This window comes from Pholcus phalangioides, unplaced genomic scaffold, assembly GCF_987345545.1.
Source record: "Pholcus phalangioides strain wild (caught in Gottingen) unplaced genomic scaffold, Ppha-v1.0 ptg000018l_1, whole genome shotgun sequence".
Classification (NCBI taxonomy): domain Eukaryota; kingdom Metazoa; phylum Arthropoda; class Arachnida; order Araneae; family Pholcidae; genus Pholcus; species Pholcus phalangioides.
The window spans coordinates 9,697,599-9,724,345 of record NW_028301611.1 but is presented as its reverse complement, the minus strand read 5'-3'; the positions used below and the strand labels follow the sequence as shown (position 1 = coordinate 9,724,345).

General features: G+C 35.3%; 2 protein-coding genes across 2 annotated transcripts in view; both read right to left on the bottom strand.

Moving 5' to 3' along the window:
• Nucleotides 1-20,444, bottom strand: part of LOC149071686 (furin-like protease 1, isoforms 1/1-X/2) — a 29,574-nt gene extending 9,130 nt beyond the window's left edge. Inside the window, exons 1-13 of the mRNA XM_089247942.1 lie at nucleotides 19,836-20,444; nucleotides 18,331-18,429; nucleotides 17,228-17,329; nucleotides 16,417-16,545; nucleotides 15,792-15,868; nucleotides 13,064-13,152; nucleotides 12,750-12,922; nucleotides 11,501-11,713; nucleotides 10,961-11,061; nucleotides 9,903-10,006; nucleotides 7,943-8,060; nucleotides 5,241-5,390; nucleotides 53-189 (exon numbers count right to left, since the gene is read on the bottom strand). Of these exons, the coding sequence (XP_089104068.1) occupies nucleotides 53-189; nucleotides 5,241-5,390; nucleotides 7,943-8,060; nucleotides 9,903-10,006; nucleotides 10,961-11,061; nucleotides 11,501-11,713; nucleotides 12,750-12,922; nucleotides 13,064-13,152; nucleotides 15,792-15,868; nucleotides 16,417-16,545; nucleotides 17,228-17,329; nucleotides 18,331-18,429; nucleotides 19,836-19,997 (1,654 nt within the window). The 5' untranslated portion in view covers nucleotides 19,998-20,444. The remainder of the gene's footprint in view (nucleotides 1-52; nucleotides 190-5,240; nucleotides 5,391-7,942; nucleotides 8,061-9,902; nucleotides 10,007-10,960; nucleotides 11,062-11,500; nucleotides 11,714-12,749; nucleotides 12,923-13,063; nucleotides 13,153-15,791; nucleotides 15,869-16,416; nucleotides 16,546-17,227; nucleotides 17,330-18,330; nucleotides 18,430-19,835) is intronic.
• Nucleotides 20,445-25,139: 4,695 nt separating this feature from the next.
• On the bottom strand, nucleotides 25,140-26,744 carry LOC149071685 (cyclin-dependent kinase 10-like). Its single transcript, XM_089247897.1, has one exon. It carries the CDS (start codon nucleotides 26,418-26,420, stop codon nucleotides 25,464-25,466), a length of 957 nt encoding a protein of 318 aa, XP_089104023.1. The 5' UTR covers nucleotides 26,421-26,744; the 3' UTR covers nucleotides 25,140-25,463.
• Between the last annotated feature and the right edge of the window lie 3 nt (nucleotides 26,745-26,747).

The following is a 26,747-nucleotide window of genomic DNA, read 5'->3' as shown; positions in this document are numbered from 1 at the left end:
AGTCCAACTGCACATCAACTTTATAGAATAAAATAATTCAAGAAGCACTTACCTGTCCTTCCTTCATTGTGAATTTCAAGTGTCCAAAGTCCGTACGGATTTTCACCCCACATGTGAACAGTCATAAAAGGCCACTCATGAAAGCCAGAACGTGAATTGTCATTAGGTCGTTCAGCCAAAAGGGAACTCCTGTGGAAATTTTAAATTGAAATGCTGGATAGCAAATTTGGTGAATTATATTTCATGATAAGTTAGAAATAATAAAATTCCTGCAATGAAATTTGCATGATAAAATTTTAATTTCAATTTTCAGTCATTAGAACAGGAGAAAGAGAAAAAATTGAATTTGTAATGTCAGACAGGAGCCTCTCGCTTATCAAAACAACCATTTTGTCTTTCATTTCTGAAAAAAAAGTTAAATTTAAAATTGACTAGGCATGTGGACATATTTTTTTTGGAAATTTTTGTGTATTCTAAATATTATAAATCATGTTTCAAGAACTGGTTTAATATTGATAAGATAATAACAGATTATTTATTACATTAAAAGTGGAGATACGTAAACTAAGCACTAGAGGGAAAATGCCCAAACCACTTACTCGCTGGAGACACGAAAACATTGTTACAAAACCGCCATTGCCACTACATCATAACAAAATAACCCCTCTTGGTTTTAGCCTTTTAAATGGATAAGTATATTTATTACACTAAATACAGTATCCACCGCTTATAAGAATCACTGGTTACAAGAATCAACTACTTATAAGAATCAAATCAGCAAAATATATAACAATCAGATTTCTGCTTCCAAGAATCAAAAAAAAAAAAAGAGACAAAAACTGCCACCATTCATCTCAGTGGTGGGAAGATGCAGAATATTTTTGGTTACTCACAAGGTTATTTAGAGGAGTACTTATTGTCACTTTTACCTTTGTAGTAAAACCACCAGGTATTGATTGTTGCATTTCTTCACCCCATGGCCCTCCACAAGGGGTGGGCTGACAAGGCTCCAGCCCTGGGACGATTTTCACCATTTTTTTGCTTTTTCACGCTATAAATTTATCGTAAAGGGGGCCCCGTGACAGTGAGGTGGGGGGGAAGGGGCAAAAGATTCCAGACTAAGGGCTGCGCTCTAGGATGTGGGGGCCATGTCTTCATCCCCCCCCCAAAAAAAAGTAAAAGAGTTATAGATTTGTAGTAAAGTGAGCTTCCTCTAATGAATGACAGAACTTATCCGCAAGAGGTTTATGGTAAAAAAAAAATAGTGTTTTGTCAAAGAAGTTACTGATAAGCAAATCCATCTAGTGTTGTTTCCGAAAGAGAGCATAGAATAGAAAGAGAACATAACAGAAAGGTCTAGGAGGTGGTAGAATCTACGAGTATAACATAGGCTCCTATGGGTTAGCTTGAGTTGGGAGGTGATGAGAAAAAACATTTTCTGAAGAAGGGAAACAATGGACCAAAAAGTTTGGGAACTTCTGATCTAGGATTATGCACTCAGACAATAGTCATTGCCCCTCACATCCTGGAACAAGGCTGTAGGCTTTAGTCTTTGGTGGGCCACCAGGCCAGACTTTTAAAGAGCCCTTCTATTGTGAATTTGTAGTGTGAAAAAACAAAAAATGAGAAACATTCCCGGCCCACGGGTTAGAGCCCTGTTTGCTGCCTCCCCTTGTAGGGGCTATGACAATAGTACAGTATAGTAGTAAAGTTACTACGTAATATTTTAGTCTGTCTACATCAGTGGTTCCCAACGTGGGCGCTAAGAAGTCTGAGGGGGGCACTTTTTGTTCAAGTCATATTGAGGGGGCATTCAGAAGTATGAGGGGGGGTGTTTCATGTTCAAGTCATATTAGCCCGGTTTGCATGTTCACTGAGAGTTCAGACACTGGCTTGATGACTGTTTTCCCTAGTAGAGAAAGAGGAGGAAAAATACTGTATTTACATATCCTCTTCAGGATTTTCGCGGTGCATACTATTTCTCATAATCCTTTGCAACTTTTCGTTATTGCGGAATAAGGAAACAGAGTTGCCAGTTTTCCCTGTTCAGCAAAAAATTTTTGGCTTTGGTGGATGGCAGTTTCCCCTTATTTTTTCATTTCCCATGTAAACAAGGCTATTGAGTTGGCGTTGAAGGTACCGCCCTTTTAAGCATGTGCAGAAAATTCAAGGTCATATAGACCTTAAATTTCTGGGGCAATATTTCCCGGGTGGTACAATAGTGCAGTGGACCGGCACTAAGTTGGTATTATAAATACCAACCAATGTATTTTGGAATTTCTTCATATCAAGGGTAAATTTTTACCACCAAAAGTAAGAATGTGTTTATTACTTTTATTGTTTTGATTTTAATAACCCTGGTAAAATCATAAAGGCATTTCATTGTAATAAACACAATATGTTCTGGTGATATTAATCTCCTACCGTGGATTCATTTCAATCCTGAAAAAAAGTCATACCAAATTTAGTGGCGGTGCATTGTATGATGCACCAACATTTGATAGCAAAAAATCTTAGTGATCGCTTTCATCGCTCGCTACAATATATAATTAAAGCAGTTAACAAGATCAGAAGCAATGCTCTCCATGACAGGATATTTAGAAATAAAGAAAATTTAGATTCTTCATTAGAAAACGATGAAGACACTTCAATCGTTTATTATTACATACAGAAGTTCGTTGGTTGTCAAAAGGTACCTGTCTGAAACGATTTTACGAACTCTTTGAATCAGCCACAAAGTTTTTTGAAAACAAGGATGATTCATTAAGAGAGAATTTATTGAAATTTAAGAGTGATATTGCGCCTTTTTGGCCGATTTATATACTAAATTTAATGAAATGAATAATGATTAATAATGAATGAACTTCAAGATAATGATTTGAATTTTATCAAAGCAAAAGGAATTATTTCAGCGTTCATGTCAAAACTTGCTTTTTACAAACAAAACCTTGGTAGACGAAAATTTTATCAGTTTCCAATGCTTTCTTCAATTGAAACAACTGATGACGACATTTTGGTTTAGTGCCAGCATTTGGAAGCACTGACAGAAGATTTTACGAATAGATTTCAGGATGTAGTCAACATGACTATTCCAGAATGAGTCCTAGAACCTTCCTCAAATAACATAATTATCGCTGCAGGAAGAGTTGATAGAATTTTCAACAAATGAAGACTTGAAATTAAAATTAAGAAAAGGGTATCAGGAATTTTGGCTACAAAGTCAAATTCAAGCATTATATCCGGTTTTATGGGCTGCAGCAAAAAGTTTTTTATTGCATTCCCATCATCATATTCAGCCGAGAGAGGATTTAGCATAGTCACCAGTCTATTAACAAAGAAAAGAATTCAATAGTGGAACGCGGATATTTAAGATTATTGATGACAAAAATGACACCAAACATTGAGAAATTATTTTCATCACATCAAGCTCAGATATCTCACTAATGGTATATTCATTTTTTCCAAATAGCATATATATTTTCAATCAAATACTGTGAGAAAAATACATATTATTACCTTCTCATAAATTAATAAATTAATTTAAAAATTTGTCCTTGTTTTCAATATATACTATGTACAATATACTTTACCTGGAGAAGGGGGGGGGCCGCTATGGAGTCGTGCACTAAAAAAGGGGGCGCTGGTTCCAAAAAGGTTGGGAACCTATGGTCTACATTGACAATGAACAATGCCTAAGGATAATGATATGCTACGTTTAAACTAGAGATATAAAATTCTCGAGAATAATCTTTCGGAGAATTCTCATCAAGGAGGATATTCAAGAATATTCTCTGGTAGGACTACTATCATAAATACCTTGCGAATATTCTTATAGAAAATAATAATAATTATTCTGAAGTTATTAATAATAGAATATTCTTGAATATTCCCCTCGATGAGAATATTCTTCAGTTACCGAAATCTTTCCTGAGTATCATCAAGAATATATGTAATAACATGTATTATAATAATATAATAAATAATCTTGATAAATAACTTGATAATAGTTATTATTTTCGATAAGAATATTCTCTAGTAATTTATATAATGGTAGTCCTCTGAGAGAATTTTATTCTCAAGAATATATTCTCTGTTCCCATCAAGAAGATGGGAATATTGAAGTTTGTAGACCACAATATTAAAGGTTGAAAGCAAGAAAATTAAACAGGGCTGAATTGCACAACTTTTAAAGAAATGTGAGTGATACAGAATTTAAGTGTATGTGTATTGAAGAAAACAGTTCTGTATCTTAGAATGAAAGCTATATCTTCTTAATAAGAATAGCTTCCTTTATCAATCAACTTTGATTTAATTTCTTTTGTTGTGAACTTATTTCTGAAAATTTATCTAATTTTAAAATATTTTTTTAAGGTTTTAATCTAAAGGTTTCTAAAATCTTTATATATAACCAAACTTTTAGAACCTCTCTTCATGACCTGGAGAAGAGAGGGAACTCGAACTAAAAGTTGTCATTGGGAGTGATTATACCAAAAATTTTGTTGTAAATGTTTCAGGCAATGAAAACTGATTTATATTTCACAATATAAACAAAATTAGTAAAAAAATTTAAATTATTTAAAAGAAAAATGAATATTCTTGATTATTCTCCAATTTTTACATCCACAATATTCTCACCTCACATCTCTAGTTTAAACTAATTTAAAATTTTAAGAATTAATAAGGTTTCTACTTATAAACTATCATAATCTCAGCTTAAAGCCCCCCCCCCCCCCCCCACAGAAGAAAAGAATCCAGATTTAAGAATCAATTACTTATAACAATCAAAACGGCTGAACCAAACGTGATTCGCACAAATGGCGATTACTATAGTTATTTGTCATTATCACGTTGTTAATAATATTTTTGGTCTTCTACAATCTTCTTCTGGCAAAGCTATTCACTTTGATTAATTTAGGAACCCTAAATTACATGACAATATATTGAAAATACCTTCCCCCTTTTTTTTTATGCTTTATGACTAACTGAAGAATTTTATCACAGAGGATTTCCCATAGGATAAAATTCTAGCTTTCAGTTACTATGTCATCCAATACTGATGTTAAAATGCATGCATTTTTAAGCTATCCATAAAAGAAGTAATGGCAATTTACTTACTCTCTGTTCTAATACAAAAAATGGACAATTTGAATTAAAAAAAACTTTTTTTATGCTCCGTGTGCATCATCATTTTTTTTACATATCAAGGAGGGAGTGCAAGTGAATGAAAATTTCCAACATACTTTGTTCCATAAGGAGAAATCAGGTAAATGTGAATATCTCCTCTTCGCATAGCAGAAAGAGTGACTTTAGCTTGGACATGTTCTAAATGATTTACTTCTTTGCAATTGACATGAAGATGAAACACTGCAGCAGCTTTTGGTTCTATAAATCTGGAACGAATACACAATCATACTTTAAAAAGCAAATAAGCAATTTTTCACTTTGCATGGTCAGAACTAATTTTGAAGTTGTATTCTGCTTACGATGAGAAACTTGTTTATAAACACAATTTTTCCTTTTATTCTAAGTTCTCATAATAATGAATTTTTACTATTTCCATATGATGAAAGCATTCACAAAAATTATTTCATATAACATTATGATGAAAAGGGAATTTGCTGAATGGACAGGTGTAAAAAGTGGAGTCCCTCAAGGAAGTGTCTTTGGGCCCATACTTTCTCACTTTATCGATAAACTATCAAGGTATCAACAATTCGCAGAGGATATGAAGCTAATGGAGGTAGTCAAGAATCTAAGCGATAGAAAGAAGTTCCAGACGAATGTGAATATGACTGCAGCATGACCTCTAGTGTTGATAAGTGCAAGGCTCATTTTAGTTCAAATAACCCACGTTTCACTTATGAGTTGAATGGTATTACTATCCTGGGATGCAACTAGGGTTACTGATTTGGGATTTCTCATTGACAAGCAGCTTAGGTTTTCTGAACATTGCTCGCAGTTCGTTCTGGACTGTGGTAAACTGTAGTGTTTTGGAGACCATACCTACAGAAGGACATAGGATACGTCCATAGTGCAACACTTCCCACTTTATCGCTCAAACTGTGGCAGTTGCAGAAAGAAAGTTGTTCCTGATCATGGAGCTATCACGTGGGAATCTATTATGTATTTTGTTGACAGCTGATAATATTTATCATAAAATTAAACATGAATGAATGAAGCACGTCCGTGAAATGAATAGACTCGCCTTGAAGTTGTAATGGATTTAGTGTAACTGCTAATTATAGTTAACTGATTGATAATTAATTAGCAATTTGCTTTTATTGTCATAACTAATTTTCGATTAGAAAAATTACGATTGTTACAAAATTCCATTAGATTCAGTTTTATTGTTACTTAGTTAATTAATGATTTAACTTTTATTATGTCATAACTAGTTAATGATTAGTATTAAGAATAATTAATCATCACAAAAACTCCAATGGTTTCAGTATAATCATTAATTATCTTTCATTAATAATTAATGATTTTGCTAGTATTATATCATAACTAATTAACAATTAGTATCAAAAATTAGTCATCACACAAACTCCATTGGATTCACTATAATTATTATTCTTAATTAATTAATGATTAATTAAAGATTCCTCTTTTACTATGCCATAATTACTCAATGATTAGTAATAACAATATTAGTTACTACAAAAACTGTTGGATTTAATATTTCACTATAAAACGAATACTTGAGGAAAGTACTCATTTTAAAGTGCAAGCAATGAGCACGTAAAGCAAAAAAAATAATTCATTTTCGTTAAAGCGGGTGAAAGCAGTTTGAGCCAGTAAAAGCAGGTAGGTGGGTGTCTTGCAGACCTCTGCAATGAGTTTGCAAGATTTTTTTCCCGTCGCAATGAGTTTGCGCGATCTTTTTTCAGCCGCGATAAAGCAAGAAGCGGTTCACTAGGGATGCACCCATAGACTTGGTTGAAGAGGTGCAGAGAAGAGCTACCCATGTCCTCATTGCCACACAAGGCTTGAGTTATGGAGAAAGACTTCATTTTTTTAATATGTTTATATTGGAAGAACTCAGGTGTCGGGGAATATGATCAAAGTGTTCAAAATTTTCAATGGGGTGGATATGGACCACGAGTTATTAATATGCCATCAATCGACTACTTCGACAAGGGGCCACCAATACCGTTTAGTAAGGGGCAATTCCTCTCTAATAGGGTTGTTGTTAATAAATGGAATAGCTTATCTCTGGGGTCGTGAATTTTAACACAATTGACTCATTTAAACATAAGAGCAATAAACATGGGGGGATAAATCGAGAAGCATAATTATTTTATGGGCATAATTTTTTCAGCAACCTCAAAGGGCAATTTGCCTGTTGTGGCCTCTCTTTTATATTATGTAAAGTGGAATTCCAATTACCTGAATTGCTTTGAGGAAAAAAAAAGAAATTGGCAAAATCTGTATTTTAAAAGTTTCTTATCAGCTGAATGATAAAAAGTGTGCTAGTGTAGTGATAGCGGATACACAGATGATGAGTGACCAATCTCGTCACTTTCAAATCTTGTTTACGTGTGCAAAATTTGGGTTTCAATGTGCAGGGATTGGTGAATATAACCTGCTTGGCAGCATCTTGTCAACACCTGACTTTGACCAATATGTTCAAGCAATGATGCATCTTAATACATAATCATAAGTATAAAGGACAAACAAAATTGTTTTTATAGTCATTAAAATTGCAATACATATTAAAATGAAAAATTTATTTTTTTACTAAGAAATAATCTTTTTTTTTGTGAGTTATCCAAATAGAGATATAGTCTCAATTGATTCGTATAATTGGAGTTCTACTGTACCTATATATAGTTTTACATTGATGTCAACCATCAAGATGGCAACCCAAAACACACACACACTTTCTCAGAATAAAGTTTAAAATTTCGTAGAAGAATCTAAGATTATATATACAACATACCTTTCAGCAACATAATCTCGAACTTCACATTTCTTTTGAGGCGGCACTGTTGTCCATACACGAGCAAGTCTAATCATAGCAGCAGCATCCATCATACCATAGCCAAAAGAATGACTTACTGCAATTGTAAAAAAAAGAGGGGGCTATCATCGAGTTATATTACATTTTTGAAAAAAAAGTGTAATATTTTGCAGAAATGGTATCCTTTCAATGGTTCCTCAAAGTTTGGAAAGAGACATAGATAATGGGAAATTTGGCAAATACAGAAGATGTTGGAGCACCTCACACCCCCATCTCTGAAGGTACTACACAATACCAACAGTGTGACACTGAATATTGAAGGACCAGACGCACTCCACATCTCAGAGATATTGAAATGTTTCCCCAGGATGTCAGGCTGTGTGCATCCGTAAATTTTAATAAATACTAACAAAAAACAGACAACAACATATTGACAGTTCAAGACGACAACAACTCAAAATTCCCTGTTTTGAGATATCAGCATTTTAAATGATTCATTCTGTATGGAACTCGATAGGAGTCAGCTCACATTAAATTGCAGTGGGGAGCATATACACAAAGCTGGGGAAAGGGGAGATATTTTGAGACACTTTCCACCATTCTCATATTGCGCATAACTTAAAGATGCAATTTTTTGAGTTGTTGCCGTCTTGAACTAGCACATCGATATGGTTACATATACGGCAGCACATCCTTATACAAGTAAAAACCATATAATAAACATAGTATCCTCACTATAAAGCTAGGATTACACTATAAAAAAGTTTGATAAAGTACTTTTATAAAACTTTACAGTTAAGTTTAATCCCAGCCTAAAAGTCTCTATAAACTAATCCACACTACCGATTCAACTCATGAGCACCTAGTGTCTTCACCATCATCAAGCATCATTGTCATTCAGGAAAGCATCTCCATCAGTGGTCTTCGCCATCTTCCTCAGTAACTGGACATTGTACCTCCTAAACATGGATAGTGTGTGATTGAAGTGAATATATCAGAATGAGCATAACACTATCATGCAACAGCTCATCATCACGTCTTCCTACACCAGCGACACCACTCTTTCATAGTGCAGCATGTACAAATTCTTCTCAAAGAAGGAAATTAGACTCGTGAGGTTCAAGTTTTTCAATGGACTCTGGAAAGTTTTCTTTTTCCATCAAGTCATTTCTGGCATAGGTCAAAGTTTCATACTGCTGCCCAGTGCAAGTTGTAACTTGGTGAAACAGAGATCTCTCGGAACAGCATAAACATTGGTCATTCTGGACCTTTTTAAATTAAATGCTGTGAGTACCGCAGGAACAGCCCATGTTCTGTGTCAACAGTGTGACAGTAGACATTAATTTAACCTTTAAATGCCCTAAGTTTCAAATTTGATACAAGACTTTTTATATATATATACAGCAATATGTCCTACATACCTTAATGCCTAAAGTATCAAAATTGTTACCTGCTTTTTTTTCGAAAATATGTATTATGATTTTTTTTAATTATTTTTCCCTTTATCTGGCTACTGCAATGAACACATTGATATTTTTTAAATTTAATTTGGAAAATCAGGCTTCTAAGGGTTAATGAATTACAGTTTTTGTCACCTCCGGGGAAAAAAAATCATATTTCCGCAAAAGAGCAAGAATCTTTGTGTTTTCTGTTTGCAATCACCCCATATAAGTTTGAGATAGATTTCACAGAAAATGTTTTGACAGAGAGATAGAAATGCATTGATTTAGTAGAATAAATGAACAGGTGACTTTTTTTTGAGTTACATAGTTTCTGAGAAAGACTACTAATATTTGAAATAGATTATTGATATTGTGATGTATTCAAACATTAGCATTGACTATTTCCTAAAAAAAAAATACAAGAAAGTAAATGCAGACTTCAAAATTTATGTAAATGTAATAAAAATAACTACAAAAATCTTTTATACTTGACTCACCATTTTTTCCCACTCCATTAGTTTGCCAGTCTTTAGTATGAAGGTTAGCTGGATTGGCTGTTCTTACAACGATATGCTGCATGTCTCTCCATGAAAGCTCATTACTACACCAAATATGCATGAGAAAAAAAAAAATGAGGAAAAGGAAACACAACTTTCAAATCATGAATAAGTTATTATGAGCTATTAGCACTGATCATGTTTGGGTCACAACTGGAATGCATCATCAGTGACGACAGTACTGCTCCTGCTGTTTGGACTGGAATTCATTCACACAATGAAAATATCACGAATGCAATATTATTATTATATGCAGGGATTGTTCAGGAATGGGGGAGGGGTTGATGAAAAAAAATTCTGAGCAACAAGGTGATGAATAAAAGAAGTTCAGGAAACTGTTATAAAGTATTGGGTGTGCATTACTATATTTTCCTGCATAATAATCACAAGATTATAATTTAAAAAAACATAATTTTTTCATGCAAATCACAGTGGATCCTATTTATACTGTTACATTTTCCTGCTTAGTGCAACTTATTTTCATGATCCCAACTCTAATACTCATCAAAATTTTCTATTTTAAGCTTTTTCTTGTTTACAACATTTTTTCATGAGGGTTTTTTGGAAAACTTTATAAGTGAGATCTGCAGATATACTGCTGCATATTATCTGCAGATTTTTTTTTTCAGTTTGCAATAGAAATGAATATTTACCTAGGTATGCATGAGATTGCACCCCTGACCCAAACCAAGGGTATACAGGATAATAGTAAACCTGATGTTGTGGTCGTGCTTAGCATGAATAGTCTGGCTGGGTGAAACTGGACAAATCTCCAAGTCGAACGCCAGCAAGGCCAAGTTCGAAAGAGGTGCCATCTCCCTTAATTTCCCATGTTCTGGTTGTCATGGATACTTATATGCCATGACCTTCAACCAGCCCATGGGCTTTCCATAGGTATAAAAATTAGTTTTATAAAAATTTTTTTTTACACATGTACAAGTATGTGAAAGCCATGAAATTTACACGTGTGCACTAACTATATAACATGTATCACATACTTGGCTTCCAAAACTAGAGCACATATTCCCGCTGCCAGAGGAGCAGAAGCTGATGTTCCTGTATGTGTACTTGTGCAACCATGATGTAAATCTGTGGTCACCTATAAAAAAGGTTTATTTCTGGTCATATTATATAATCGAATAGTTTTAAAACAAAACATTTATATTAATTCATTTACAAAATTAAGCTGAAAGAGACAAAATTGTTATGAAGAAGAATTTCCTCTGGCTAGAAGATCTGCTGGACACAAAAACATTTCCTAATGATACCAACCACAAAAAAGCATTTCGGAAACATTGGGAATGAATTTGTACAGATGGCAGCCTTTCAACTTAAGAAAACTCTGTTTCTGCACAAAGTGAAAACCTCATTTGTTAGATTATTCCCCCCCCCCTCCATTTCCCTGTAAAGTATTGTCAGAGTTTATTACTTCATTCAACAAGAATGTGTGTCAAAACAAATTCAACTGTGTGACATACTATTTTTTTTTCTCCTGAAGAATGTGTGTCAAAACAAATTCAACTGTGTATATGACATACTATTTTCTTTTCTCCTGGAGAGCCACTACTGTATGTGCATGCCAGAGTTGAAGAACATGCTTCACTGTACCAAGGCACAAGTCCATTTTCGGTAGCACTGCCGATAGATAACGTCCAGATGGCATTGGTATAGCCATCACAATTGCAGTTGTCGGACTCGCGTCCACCGTTTCCTGATGCCCAAACAAAGATGGAACCTCGCCCGTTCCGTCCCTAAAATATGTACAGGAAAAGAAGAGATCATTATATATATACTCAACTGAAATTTTCAACAAAGAAAAATAAATACCCAAGAAAAATAAAAAATTATTTGGAAATAAGTTCAGATCGCACAGTGTTTGCATGTGTTTTTCTCAAAGCCGTCATTTCAACTTTTTCCAGGGGGGCAAAGAACATGTACTCAATGTATTTATAATTATATATATATATACATATATACCATTTTTAGTGTATTTTCAAAAGCCAGAGAAGCCCTTGACTCCCCCAAATGACGGGCCTGGTTTTTCTCTTGAATTAGGTATTTATTGCAGTGTAAATGAATTTCTATACTTCCAGAATCTGTCTGTATCATAGTATTAACTATACAGTGGTACTCCAATCATGTCAGCAATCTATTCCAAGACTAACAAGGTAAGTCAAGGTAAATTTTTCCCACTGATAATGTGCCTTTGTCCTAAGAAGGGAGATAAATGTGCAGATTTTCTTTGTTCTTCGTTAAGTTATCTATCCGTATTTCGGATGTGACTCTCATGTGGAAACATTTACATTCTAAATTACATGACTTTAAAAGCATAAAAGATTCAAAGATTCACTTGCTAAAAAAATCCTTTTAAGAATGAGACAACACTAATGCCATTGTCACCTATGACACAAAAAGGTCGAACATCATGAATTTATGGGGTTTGGTTTTGGTCTAGATATATTTTATATCCATATTTATCAGTTAGTATGGTATGCTATGATTAGCAGTGAAAGCGAATTCATGATTATCCTTTTGTCTCGTCCTGAGAAGATGCACTTCTTGTAGGAGAAATTTCGTAACTGACCCTTTTCTGTGTTAAATCATTGAAACAAAATACTTGTCACATCAAGTTCTGATGCTGCTGCTGCTTAGAAAAAACAAAAAACCTACACCTAACACTAGTCTGTATTTGAATTAAAATATTTTGAGGACCACATACACAGTAGTGAAATTTGAAACCAAAACAAACTAACATCAAAGAAAATCAAAAGAAATTTATTTCCTCACTCTTTCAACTCCTTCCATGAAAGCTCGCACAGCAAGCACACCAGGTCCATCAACTGTTGTACCATCATCATCTGGACCCCACGATGCACTATATATATCAATGTGCTGAGATCCATGACTCAAAGACCGGGCTTCTACTGAATCTGTGACATCGCCATCCAACATACGTATACCTATTGCATAAAAATTATAATGGTTAGAAAAATCAGACACATTACATTACATATATCTATATATAGACCTGTTTTTTTTATTTAATTTGTTCATGGAAAAAAAAATTCTCAGTTGAATTCTTCATGGATTTTCTGTCATACCTCCTACATGAGCTTCATAAGCTATTCCAACAGAACATAAACTGTTGTTGGCACTAGCAGCTACTTCACCAGCACAACGTGTACCGTGTCTATAAAATTGAAGAATAAAAATTAGAGGATGTCGCAAAGATTGAAGTTTGCAACGTAATTTATAAAAAATTTGCACCCTTCAAATGAATGGTTATAAAACAGGTGATTGATTATAGTGAAAACTCATTTAAAGGTCACTTCCGAGCAATGTTTAGTGAAAAAAAAAATTTCAAAGAGTAATTTTGCTCCTCTCCAAAATTGCAAGGGGTAGTTTTGTAAAAAAAGAAAGGTATATATTTTTTAATGGAAAATATAGAATTAACGCTATTAAAAAACCCATAAAATTTAAAAAATTATTTTCACTCAATGAAATTTGGAGGAACAAAATTAAATTTTGATACATGAATCATGCATATAGATGCTTATTGGCAAGAACGCTGCATCAGAGCAATGTCACATCACTTCTAAACAACAGCTATATTTTTATGGGATAGAGTACATCAAATTGAATTAATATTGAGGTTTCCCACATTTGGACACAGAAACAAAATAGAAATGATGCATATCATCAGAAAAATTGATTTTTTTTCAAGGAATTTTTCTTTTTTGAACCTTACAGAAATACATATAAGGGTGAATGTTTTCCCTAGAGCAGGGGTTCTCAAACCTTTTCCACCTGTGGCGCCCCTTTACTTAATCAATGCTTATCCTAGGCTCTCCAAAGCAGTTTAACAAAGAATCTCAAAAAAACCTTTGTTGGTTTTCCAAAAAAGTTGGTGGCGCACCATGGTGCCACAGTGCACAGTTTGAAAACCCCTGCCCTAGAGCAATGAGTTTTCAGAATGTAGTCTGTGGATTCCCCAGAGTCCACAAAGTGTTGCCAATAGGTACTGGGTAATGTTGCTAATAGTACACTGGATGTGTTTCAGAAAAGAACAAGGCAGAAATTTATGAAAGTATAGTGAGCAGTTGCACCACAGACCAGGCAGTAGGGAAAGGGCTCTTGGTTCCCCTGCTGTTTGACCAAGGACCATTAGGTGATAAGCACTAATTAAAAAAACAGCCATAGAGATAACAAATGACTGAAAATAAATAACCCCCCCCCCTTTAACATAACGGCCATTTTTTTAAAGATTTTATTAGTGAATGCATATATAATCAATACCTTGAAAACTTAATGAAGCGTGTATGATCCAGCTTAAGTCATTTCATAAATTACACCGGCAGTTTGAAATATACTTTTCTCCCACTGGTAATTTTTTTTATTATGAAAAACCCCAATCATTACTAGAACTTTAGTATAGATGTTAAATTTAGTCAGGAGCATGGTTCATCCACATGTTATTGCCTTCAGCAATAGAAAATATACGATATAAAAATTGCTTTTATTAATATGATAAAATAAGTAATGGACATGATGGTAGGCTCAATACATTTTTATTCCATTGTATATAGAGGTTTTCCTATACATCGCAAACACCCATGAACTGGGAATTAATTCATAAGACAGCATACTGTCCACAATAAGTAAACTGCATTTGAAACAAATTTTAAGTAGCGAAAGAAAAGAGTCATTCACATCTAAACCTAGATTGATTGAGTGATCAAATCAGGCTGCCAGGTTGTAATGGAAAGTTTAGTCGAACCCTATCTAACAAGTTCAACAGAATCAAGGTTTTTATTTAAATCGAAATTCTACTGTGAATGAACACCAGACTTATCCTGTTACCGAGATCTCTTCCAGCTTTGTGGCAGTCTGGAACACCTCATTATTGAACCAAAAAGAAAAAAATTACAAATAGGCCTATACAAAATTATGACAATATATTTCTCTGGGCAATCAAGTACTGTCCCAATCAACAGATTTTGTGGTGATAACAAACAAGATAGGGTTGGGAATTGTTGGAGAGAAGTTCCGGGGTTTCATCAAGAAGAATACTACAGTGAGAGACCGTCCATCCCTTTGGGAAAGAGCGCGAACCATCCCAAGATGATCCCTCTGGGTGGTCATGTCTGTCTGTACTACAGTGAAACCTGTCTAAGACGGACACTGTATGAGACGGAAACCTGTTAAACGGAATCAAAATATAGTCCATTCAATGATTAGTGCTTTGATTTGCACCTTTATAAAACGGAAATCTGTCTAAAACGGAATATTATTTCAATCCCTTGACGTTTCTCTTACAGGTTTCACTGCATTACACTAGAAGCAATAAGAGGACCATACCATGTCATCAGTTACATGTGTCATATATTAGATATATAGAATAGATAAAAATTCTCATTTGTATAATATAAAATGCCTATCGGACCACATCGTCTCACTATTGAGGTTCTAATGAATGAATGGCGGGACTCTTCCAGCCCAACTTCGTGGCCGAGTGTGGAACAAATTGTGTGCACCTAATAGTCTGAGTGTGTATCTACAGTTGTGTCTGATTTTCAGTGACGCCAACTATATTTCGAATTGTGAGTGAAGCGTAATTATTGAATAATTGCACCGATGTAGGCCTATTGCTCTCTATGGCGAATTGAGATTCTACTGTCTTTTTTCAGAGTTTTCATTATTTTACATTAAGCTGTAATAAACTGTGATTATACAAGTTCAATCAATGCCAAAATTAAAATAAACAAGAATACATATACGAAACCATGTAATACAGTTACATACTTGAGTTACATAGCTAATTAAATTTACCTATTAGAATCAAAAAAATCATATCTTGGTTGAGGATCGTCATCACGGTTATTGATGTCGTAGCTGGCTCTGGCATCCTGAAGAAACAGAATTTAAAAAAAGAAATCAATGCCAGAAATAAAAAAAATACAGTGAAGAAAACAATATACCTCTAAGATAGCCAAAGTCCACTGATTGTTAATGGTTCAACTCACTGCAGTCGAATCTGACAGTGTCAAAAGAGAACTATGACACAATTTTTTTTTAATGAATGCAATCATTTGCATATCCCCTTTTAAAAAAATAAATTTAAAATTTGATAAGTATTTGTAATATGAGTGATAGCATTTCAATGAGAACAAAAATGCATCATATCAATCGAAACTTGGATTCATTGATTGAAATGTAGCCAACTCATGTTGTTTCCATCACCTCTCGCTCATTCAAAACTTGGAAAATTTAGTTTCTCAGATTTAATGAACATATAGGTTCTTCTCTTTATCTTCACAACGAAAGATCGTGACTTTATATTTATTTGAAGTGTAAAATACAATGAGTTCCAATGAAAAAATAAATAAGTGCAAAAAAAGGAATATAAACACTAAATTATAACGTCTACATAAGGAAGTAAAATGATTCCACATACATAATTCATTTTAAGATCAGGGTGATCTTTTTCAAGGCCATCATCCAAAATCGATACCACAATGCCTTTTCCTGTGACTCCAAGATCCCATGCTTCTTCCACATTCATGTCCATACCCATACCTCTATTCTAAAGCAAGGAGGGTGGGGGTTGATAATTATGCATCAACAATCCAGGAATCAATTCACAAAGAAAACTTGAGATTTAATTCACAAGAAAAATGCAATAAGAAATTCAGTTAAAAGCATAACTAAAAAAAATTCAGCGCCGCACATTGATCTAGAGTCGCAACCAGTTTTGCTCATTTGATATAGGAAAAGAAATGCACAGTCTGTTCACAATCACAACAGCACTTACATTTATACATAAATAAAATATGTATTGTATATTTTTTCCATGTGATTCCATATTTTTTGATGAGTACAAGACCACCATTCATATCCAGATTAACAATATGTAATCATGTCACGGCCTCGACTCCACATGGTGGGGGGAATGACAGCTCCAGCCTGGAGGTCAGGAATCCTGCTTTTTTTTTTTACAGTATAAATTTTCTTCAGAAGGTTCAGCGAACGTGAATTATTCAAAGTACAAAAATATGCATGGTTTATTTTCAAGAATAGCAATAGAACAAAAGAGACGCCCAGACGACACAGCAAACTGACACTGCATGTCTCTCTCTTTATATACCAGTTACAACCGTAGTGCCATAATTGCAAGACAGCAATGAGATGAAAAACAAATGACTAAAAAAAACCTTGCCAACTATGGAGAAAAACTTGATAAAGGAAAAAAATTGAATTTGTCTTACCAGATACCACATTTCAGGCCATTTCGGGTCATTCAACGTGCTTTTCGATAACAAGTCTCTCTTCACCCTTTTCTTTGCTACTTCTTGAGTAAATGATTTCACCTATAAGGGGGGAGAGAGAGAGAGAGTAAATAAAGATAACCACACATGCATTGATAAAATGATAGCCTCTCACTAATAGACTAATAGCTTCTATCATGGTATAGCCTCTCACTAATCTGGCACATATCAGATCAGGGTTATGCTGTCATGATTGTAATTCACACTTTATTATTAGTTTATTTTAAAATATTAAATACAAGTTTATTAAAAGTAAAATACTCTGCAATCATATAATCACTTAAAATACATATTTTCTTTCTCACAAACTCTACAACGCAGTCAAGTCTCAATCATTGCTTATGTGACATAAAATTGTTACACCATAACACACCATTTTTCATGATCTCTGGCATCAAAATTCATTTAGGCCGGGATTACACAAAAAGTTTTTGTGAAATATTTTTTATGAAACTTGAAAAAAAAAACCCAATCAATAATAATATTGGTTACATTCGCTCAAATGTAACAGGTTGCATTTTTAAAGTTTTATAAATGAACTTTTATGAAATTTTCATAGTGTATCCCCGGCTTTACACTTTATAATAAATTGCTTTATCGAATCACTGCCAAAATCCAGACATTCTTACATTCTGATCCAAAACAACCTTATGACTTTTAGTTTTTAATTTTTGGACTAATTGTAAAATTTGATTCTTATCAGGTGACTACTTCAACCAATCGGAAGAGTAGGACTCGTAACACAGAAACCAAAAGTAGCATCTTTTTCTTTTTTTAGAAGAGAGCGATACACACACTTCTAAAATATAAATTGACGAAGTTGAGTTAGGAGTGCTAAGGGAATATGGGATTTTCTTTCCAGGTCAAGGCGTCTTTAATTTTTTTAAAGTACTAAAGACGCTTAGTATAAGTGAGTTGGAAAATCAATCATGGGTCATGAAGCTGATCTTGTTGATTTTGAGTTGCAGCTGAAAAAGGTAAAAACCTTAGATTAACATCAGTACATCAAGGCCATGAACCCTAGGAAGTTTTGTACAAATTACCTTTGGATGACTTTTCAAAAGTTCATGATGTTCTTCACTTTTACTCAGTGATCGTTTAGCTATCCGTTTATGCTGAAGATGATGATAATCTTGTAAAATCTAGAAACACAAAAAAAAACAAAATTGTGTGAAACAAACTTGCATAATACATGAAAATATCACAGCAACGTTAAGCCGATGCATGCAGGGTCTTAGCATATGGGCGCGGGACCTCAAGTACAGTAATCTCTAGGAGACATGATGCACACTTTGAGAACCATCAATCTATCCCATTGCTTGATCATGAGTTGTTGCCAGTTGACACTTTGGAGATGATTTCTGCATCTACGAAAAGTTTATGGCTGCTGGAGTCTAAAGCCGGGGCATTACACTATAAAATGTTTTTATAAAACTTTTATAGTGCAATCCGGCATACAAATAACATTTAACCAACATCTTTTCCCATGCTTCCTTGCAACCAAGGATTCATTTTAAAAGATAGAGGATTTCGTCAGATTTCTTGGTTAATTTTCTATAATCGTGCTAACATAGTGATTTTTTTAGCCACAATTGACAGCCTTGATAGTCAAATCAGTGTCATCAAACTGTATTAATTAACTGCATATATTTCTTCAATTCGATTTTTCATGTATAATTTCTTTATAATTTATTGCATTTCCCACATATTTTGATTATCGCACATTAGATTAAACTGAATTTTTTGTGCAATTGTGTGTTCTTTGCCTGCCATCTAGAATCGACTGTCTCAAAAGTGGCGATATTTTGGTGCAAAAGAAAATCGCCATGCTTATGGAAAATTAACAGATTCCTTTATGTTGTTCTTTGATTGCCATTGAATTCAAGTGTTGGTTATAATTTTTCCCAGGTTTTCTTAAGGCCGGGATTGCACTATACAAGTTTAATAAAAGATCTATAAAACTTTAAAAAAACAACCAATATAAGCCTGTTGGTTAAATTTGCTTGAATGTAACAGATACACTTATTGGTTACATTTTTCAAGTTTTATAAAAGAACTTTAATCAAGCTTCTATAATCTCGGCCTTAACAATGTTTCCACAACGTTTACCCATGCTTGTGCAGGCCAGTAAATGGTATTTTTCACCGATTGTTTTTCTTTATTTTTTTGGAGCAGGGAAGGGACTCACTCTAATCTTCAATGAGATGTCAAAGCAACATTTTTTCGTACACTTGTTCGATGCTTTCTTACGCCCCATTGATCCATTAATTGGCTGACACAAATTGGAGCGTAAAAAAAAATCAATTTAATTTGAAAGCAATTGTTTAGATCATGGTTACATGGAATTATTTGGACTGTAACTCTAATCCCACTTGTAGGTATACTCGATATTACTACGGTTTTGAAAAACAAAGGCATGTTTAAAAAACCAACCCTAGTAATCCGAACTTTTCGCAGGTCCTGGTCCCAATTAGTTCGGATTAGCTGGGTTCTAGTATACAAACTGAGAAGTAAATGCGAACTCCAATCTAACTGGAGAGATACTTACGGGCCCAAGATAATTGAACCCATGTTGACTAGCGAATTCTCTCACCACATCTTCACCTCCATCCATCTCCACAACGAACTGGTCGGTGTAATACCCACAGTAATTACACCGCATCGTGCAAGTCAAGATGAAAAGCACAATAAGTGCTCTCATATCGGACATTCCCTTCGGTTTTTTTTTTTGGCACGTTGACAAATCGTGGAAAGGAAGCTATATAACTAAAGCTTGATCTCTATATTGGAAATATCTAATCAAACATATCGATTTCGAAACGGAGCGATTCTCGCAGCATGTTTTACATAGTCTCTAGTATTACACGTGTTCGCGAAATTCAACATAAATGTCCAATTACAGTCTACGATCCGATCGTAACTATGTAAACACGGTACTCAACCACGAGTTCGTGGAAGTCTGGTTACGAAATAATTGACGAGTGTGGGTTCGGGGGATGATGCGCCCATCACCGCGCTTCCGTAACTCTATGCAGATCGCGTCTAAATCATCGGAAAAACTTTCGATAACGTTTCGTTTCATAGGAAGTTAATTTAATAAACACAACCACATGCACAGGATAATTGACGTCCGTGACGTCAAGCGTGACGTTATCACTTCTCACTTTCAACTGAATTATACAGAGCTTTCGGCTCTTTCACTATTATCACGATATTATGAAAAATAATTTACATATTGGACATAGCCAATTCTCATGCCAAAAAAAAGTCGCCAAGTGACAGCGATTTGCCAATTACAGCTGAAATTACTGAAAAAAACACTGAGGTATTTTCTTGTCTTTTTTACGTTTTTGAAGGTCGGACAAATAACATTCGATATATTCTGACCATATTATGTCCCGTTTTTTTTCTCCATAAATTAACATACCATGAAAGGCATTTTCAAGCGTCCCCGCCCTCCCTCACATCTCCAGTTAAGGCCGTAGGCTTGGAACTTTGGCGGGTTCTTTCCAGGCCAAACTTTTACAAATTAAATATAGGTTAAAAAAAATTATAAGGATCGTCCCGGGCCCCCATGATGGTGCCCTGCCATACAGTGCCGTCTTAACGCATGGGCACTGCCCTGGGGCCTCACCAAAATGAGCTAGAGTTGAAATTTTCGAGGAGCGTACATGTAAATTTTAGTAAGGCCCCCGGGCCAAGTGATTGTTCTGAGGCCCCACCTTAGAAATCCTCGAAAAATTTTACTTATCTTTCTGAAGGCCCCGGCCGGCCCACACGTCAAGATGGCACTGATCATGCCCCTCCCACCACACATTCCACAGCAGGGCCTCTAGGTCGGGTCAGACTTTTCACGAGTCTTACCACAAATTCTTGTACTTGAACAACTCCATACCAATCATCTCCCACGGTCTTTCAGGAAATGGTGTTGGAATGAGAGGTTGGTGCCTGTTCTTAGATTCTTGGATACAAGTCATGGAATTTTTTACCTTTTCTTCTATTTCTTTACTTATTCCACAGGCCAATAGATAGAACATCTGGCTCTAGCTCTGCATTTTGTAATTCCAAGATGACCTTCGTGAATCTGATTTAGAACTTCACTTTGATGTGATCGAGGAATGTTGATTCTACAGCTTCTCATCACTATCCCATCCTGGATGGGGATTTTGTAACAATGCTGCCAGAAAGGTAGGCAAAAGGAATCGACATCTTTCTTTGCAGGCCATCCCGTCATTGTATATGATGAAAGTTTCTGACATACTTCGCCAGCAAGTTGTGCTTCTTTCAGTTCTTCCAGTCTTTTCGATGAAGCTGGTAGAGGCTCTTTAACCATTTGGACATGTGCATCTATTTCGTCTTCCAATTCATTTGTCTTGTATGGACACACTTGAGGACTCCTGGATAAAGAGTCTGCTGCATACAGTTCCTTTCCTGGAATGTGAACTATGTCATAAGAGTGTATCGCATCATCCTCAATTTGATCCTTTGTAGCCTTGGTGACAAGTCATCCAAATGTTTTCTGGAAGAGATAGGAATCAGAGGTTTATGATCATTCTCTATCTTGAAATGAGTTCCTGTTAGGTAATCCTTAAATTTCTCACAACCCCATGCAATAGCTAAGGCTTCCTTTTCGATTTGGGCATATCGAGTCCCAGCTGTGGTTAAAGTTCTGGAACCATAGGCAATAACACCAATCTGACCATCATCTTGCTTTTGGCATAAGGTGGCTTCCAAGCCATACGAAGATGCATCGATAGTAACTATGGATTCTTGATTGGGATTGAAGATTTTCACAACAGGATGAGATGACAGTATCTCCTCCATTTGAGAAAAGCATTTTGCTCTGAGGTATATCCCAGACAAAATCTATTTTGTTGCTGAGAAGCATGGTTAGAGGAGAAAGCACTTCCGCATAATTTAGAACAAAACAAGCCAAGTAATTTGCCATGGCCAACATCTGTTTCAGTTCCTTCTTATTTGTTGGTGACATATACTCCTTGATAGCAATGATTTTCTTATCATCTAGGTGAATTTCTTGGCTATCAATGATGTGACCAAGAAATTTAATTTTTCTTGTTGAGAAGATACATTTTTCTATGTTCAAAATCAAATGACATCCTTCAGTTTCTGAAAAACTTCTCTCAATCTCACATCGTGCTCTTCTTGAGTAGCCCCCTAAACTAGTATATCATCCATGTGAAAAACTGTTCCACTTGTGTTTTCCAGAATTTGTATCATTCTTCTTTGGAAATGTTCTGGAGCAGAAGAGATTCCAAAGAGCAGCTTAAGATATCTGAATCTTCCAAACGGAGTAATAAATGTTGTGATATAAGATGATTTTTCATCCAATGGGATTTCCCAGAATCCTGAATTAGCATCCAGTTTTGAGAACACTTTAGCATCAGATAAGAGATTTAGTGTGTATTCCACTTTGGGTAGGGGATGCAATTCTCAAAGAACATTTTTGTTCAGCTTGATCAGATCCGCACAAGTTCTCACCTCTCCATCACTTTTGGGCACTATGATGGCAGGAGAGCACCACTCTGTTCGCTCAGTGACTGGAGTTATGACTTTTTGTTTCACCATCCTTTTTATCTCGATTTCTGTCTTTTTCAAAAAAGGTATGGGTACTCGTCTTGGCGATGCTACTGCAGATGGAACAGCATTAGGCTTGAGTTGTATGGAATAGCATTCATTCATGAGTCCAAGTCCTTCAAACAGTTCAGGAAACTTTTTTTGGATCTATTGCAGTAATCCATTGAACAGCACTGATATTGGGTCCTAAGTCAAAGGATATCAAAGCTGGTTTCCCAAGAAGACAGTTTTTCAAGCCATCGATGACATAGATTTCTTCTGTGCATTGCTTGTTTACATAGCTCAGAGGTGCTTCAAACATGCCCCAGCACTTTTAACGGAGTGTTATCTGGACCGTAGAGAATTCTATTAGTTGGTTTAAAATTCAATTTCTGAAACAACTTATGATACAAAGTTGCAGGTATTACTGTATGATCTGTTCCACTATCTAGTCGAAATTTCAATTTCTTATTCATAATATTGGCAAAAACTGTCCAATTCTGGTTTGTGTTGTCTCGAATATCGCCCATGAACAAAATTTTTGAATGCTGGTTTGGTTTCTTTGCTAAACAAATGTTTCCAAAATGTCCCAGTTTCAAACATTTGGCATCTCTAGCTGGACATAATCTTCTCATGTTTCTGCTTGCCACACCATTTGCATGTCTCAGAATGTTGGGAATCTGAATAGTTCTTGCTCTTTGGTTTATTTTTCACACCAGACTTTTGAGATTAAAAGTGATCAGATTTTCTTGAAGACATTGCATGTATAGTAACGACGGTGGTTTTAATTTCATTGAATTTATGTTGTTGCTGCTTGATTGATTCACTAAGCCTAATTTGTTCTACCGCTTTTGTTAGGGTAAGTTTGCCATTCAAGTGCAACCTTTCACTCAGAGGTTTATCTCGAATACCAACAACAATACAATCAAGTATGAATTGATCATACTATTCTCCTTGATCACAATGTTCAGTGAGGCTGTGTAAAGCAGTAATGAAGTTGTTTACTGATTCTCCTTCTTGCTGTACACATTTGTTAAACTGTACTCGTTCGGAAATTGTATTCTTTTTAACAATGAAACGATCACTAAACTTCTTCACAACGAGTTCATAGTTTTCCCTTTCAGCATTGTTCAACTTGAAAGAAGTTTAAATGTCCTCAGCGTGTTCACCCAAAATATAAATCAGTGAGTTTACCTGCTCTTCTCCCATCTTGGTGAAAAGCCCAGAAGCTATCTGGAATCTCTGGAAGCGAGTTATCCATCTTAACCAGGTTGTAGGTAATTTCACATTTTCACCCAGGTTATAAGTGTTGAAAATGTGAAATTGACAGGCTGGTTCATCTGTATTGCTGGAATTGCAAAAGGAAAATGCTCTGGATCAGTCTTTTTTTTTTTTTTTAACCGAGCACAACTCAGGTCTATCGCCATAGGCAATTTTCTACCTAGTGATCTGGATCAGTCATGTTTACTTTTCAGATTGAAAGTTCCTTGCAAGTACTGATTTTCATCAGAACATTTTTTTTTTTTGCTGCTACTTTGTTGTTATGGCCTTTTACCGCTGCCACCATATTAACACTGCCGTCTCATGGCGGAGGCTTCATGATACTGGTTGAGATATTTCAAAACAAGTAAGCCTCAGAAAAATTGCTTCGTCTGAGAGCCTACATAGGGCTGTCTGAAGTGCATCAAGGGGCCAATGTGAAAAATTAATTTTTCTGAGGGCCCCCTACCTGACTCAAAATGCCTGCGCACCAATTTACATAGTGTTGGATCTCGAAAATCGTAACAAGTTCTAATTATCATGATCAACCTGGGTGGGCCCATGTGGCAAGACAGCACACTGAGCCTGCGACAAAGCTGTAGCAAGAGGGACCTCCAAAATGTCAGAAAATGACTGCAGTTTTTAATCAAATAACAAAGTAAAAATCTATTGATTGCCAATTAATTGGCTGAAGTTAGTTTTCTGTCAATCTCCCCGTTAAAACGTTTCGCCACAGAGAACATCAGACCTACAATGGTGCAGATATTCATAACTTCACTCACAATTTGAAATATAGATGGTAGCACTATAAATTCACACACAATACTACATACATGCTCCGACTGTTAAGTACATACACTCACACTTCCGATACAACTCAATCGGTAATTAATTGCCTATGGTGATATACTAGAGTTGTGCTCTGGTTGAATGAATGCAGATGATGAGCATAGTTGAATGTAGAATTGCTTTTAGAAGATTAGTGATGTAGGGAAGGAAAAAAAGGAATACAGAAGGGTTTTTTTTTCAATTTTAATTTTATTCCAATTCAAAATATTCCATGAATCAGGGCTGCAACTAGATACTTTGTAAGCTGGGGCAAGCAATTATTTTGGTGCCCCGTGTAATATAGAAAGAACAATTAAATGGTGAATTTGGCACCCTCTCTGATTCAGCGAATGGGGCGCCAGACCCACCTGCTCCCTCTAGTGGCAGCTCTGCTATGCATACAGTATTAGTTGCCAATACAACAATCATCATGACGTCAATATTTCTAACTATTATCATAGTTTTTAAGTTAAAAAAAAAAAGAATCAAAGATACATCTGAGTAGCTTTTAGTTTCACTTCAACTCATTAAAAATGGTGGATTTTAAAGCCTCTAGAGAACAAGCACATGGTTCTTTCTTCATGTACTCGCTGCGAAGACACTCGCTAGCTGTAATTCGCGAAGATTCGCCATATTTTAACATTTGATGAAGAAGTTCACTTCCTGTAGAGTGAATGATATCTTTAAATTTCACTGAGAGTTGGTTTATAGGTTGAATTTTCAGATCAAAGTTTTTAATAACAGGAAGTTCAGAGAAACCAGGCATACTTTCTTCATTAGGAGTTCCTAATAAATTTATAATGAGGTTGATCTGCTCAATCTCGCTCTGACCTGGGAACAATGCTTCAAGGGTCAACAATTCAGCAAAAACACATCCAGATGCCCAGATGTCTACAGCAACTTTGTAAGTGTTCGAGCCCAACAATAGCTCGGGAGCACGATACCAGAGAGTTCCGGCCTCTGGACTTAACGGTTCTGAAGACTGTTTTTTAGCCGATCCAAAGTCACAAATTTTAAGATGCGAGTTATCTTTCAGTAGAATATTGGCTGGGTTGATGTCTCTATGGATTATACCAGACTTGTGGATGTAATCCAGAGCGTTGAAAAGTTGAAGCAAAATACATTTAATTTCTGGTTCCGATAATGGATTATCTAAATTTTCCAACACATGAGACAGATCGCTTCCACAGTATTCAACGAGGATGTAAATTTTTCCTTCGGAGTGGCCACTAACAACATCTATAAACTTTACAATGTTTTCATGGTTCATATTTTTCAAGAATTCAATTTCACAGCGGGCGCTGATCGGGATCTCTTTGCCTCTACTGAACTTTATTTTCTTCAGGGCGAAAACGTCTCCGGACTTCCGATCCCGAACTTTTCTCACTTCTCCATAACCACCTCTACCTATGAAGTCAAGCTTTTCGAAATCATCAATTTTACGCCTCGTTGAACATGAATCCAACTGCATGTTCACTCAAAATTAATGAATCGCGATAAGATTAATTGAGAATTATTTAATCTGAGAAGTTAAAATTCCGACTTGATTCAGTTTTTTTACCCTATTTCAAATTTACACACCAAATAACTATAGCTTTCACAAGATTCTTAAAAGTCCTTTTCTATATAAATAAAGGCATGATTCAATCACTCATAATTGAAAAGTTATCATGCTTCACTACTGAAGCATTTTAATACACAAATCAATTAATTGATCAAATTAAAACAGTGATATATTACTTGAATCTAATTTATCACTTATTTTATAGGATTCTTGACATTTCCAAACATGGTCGGC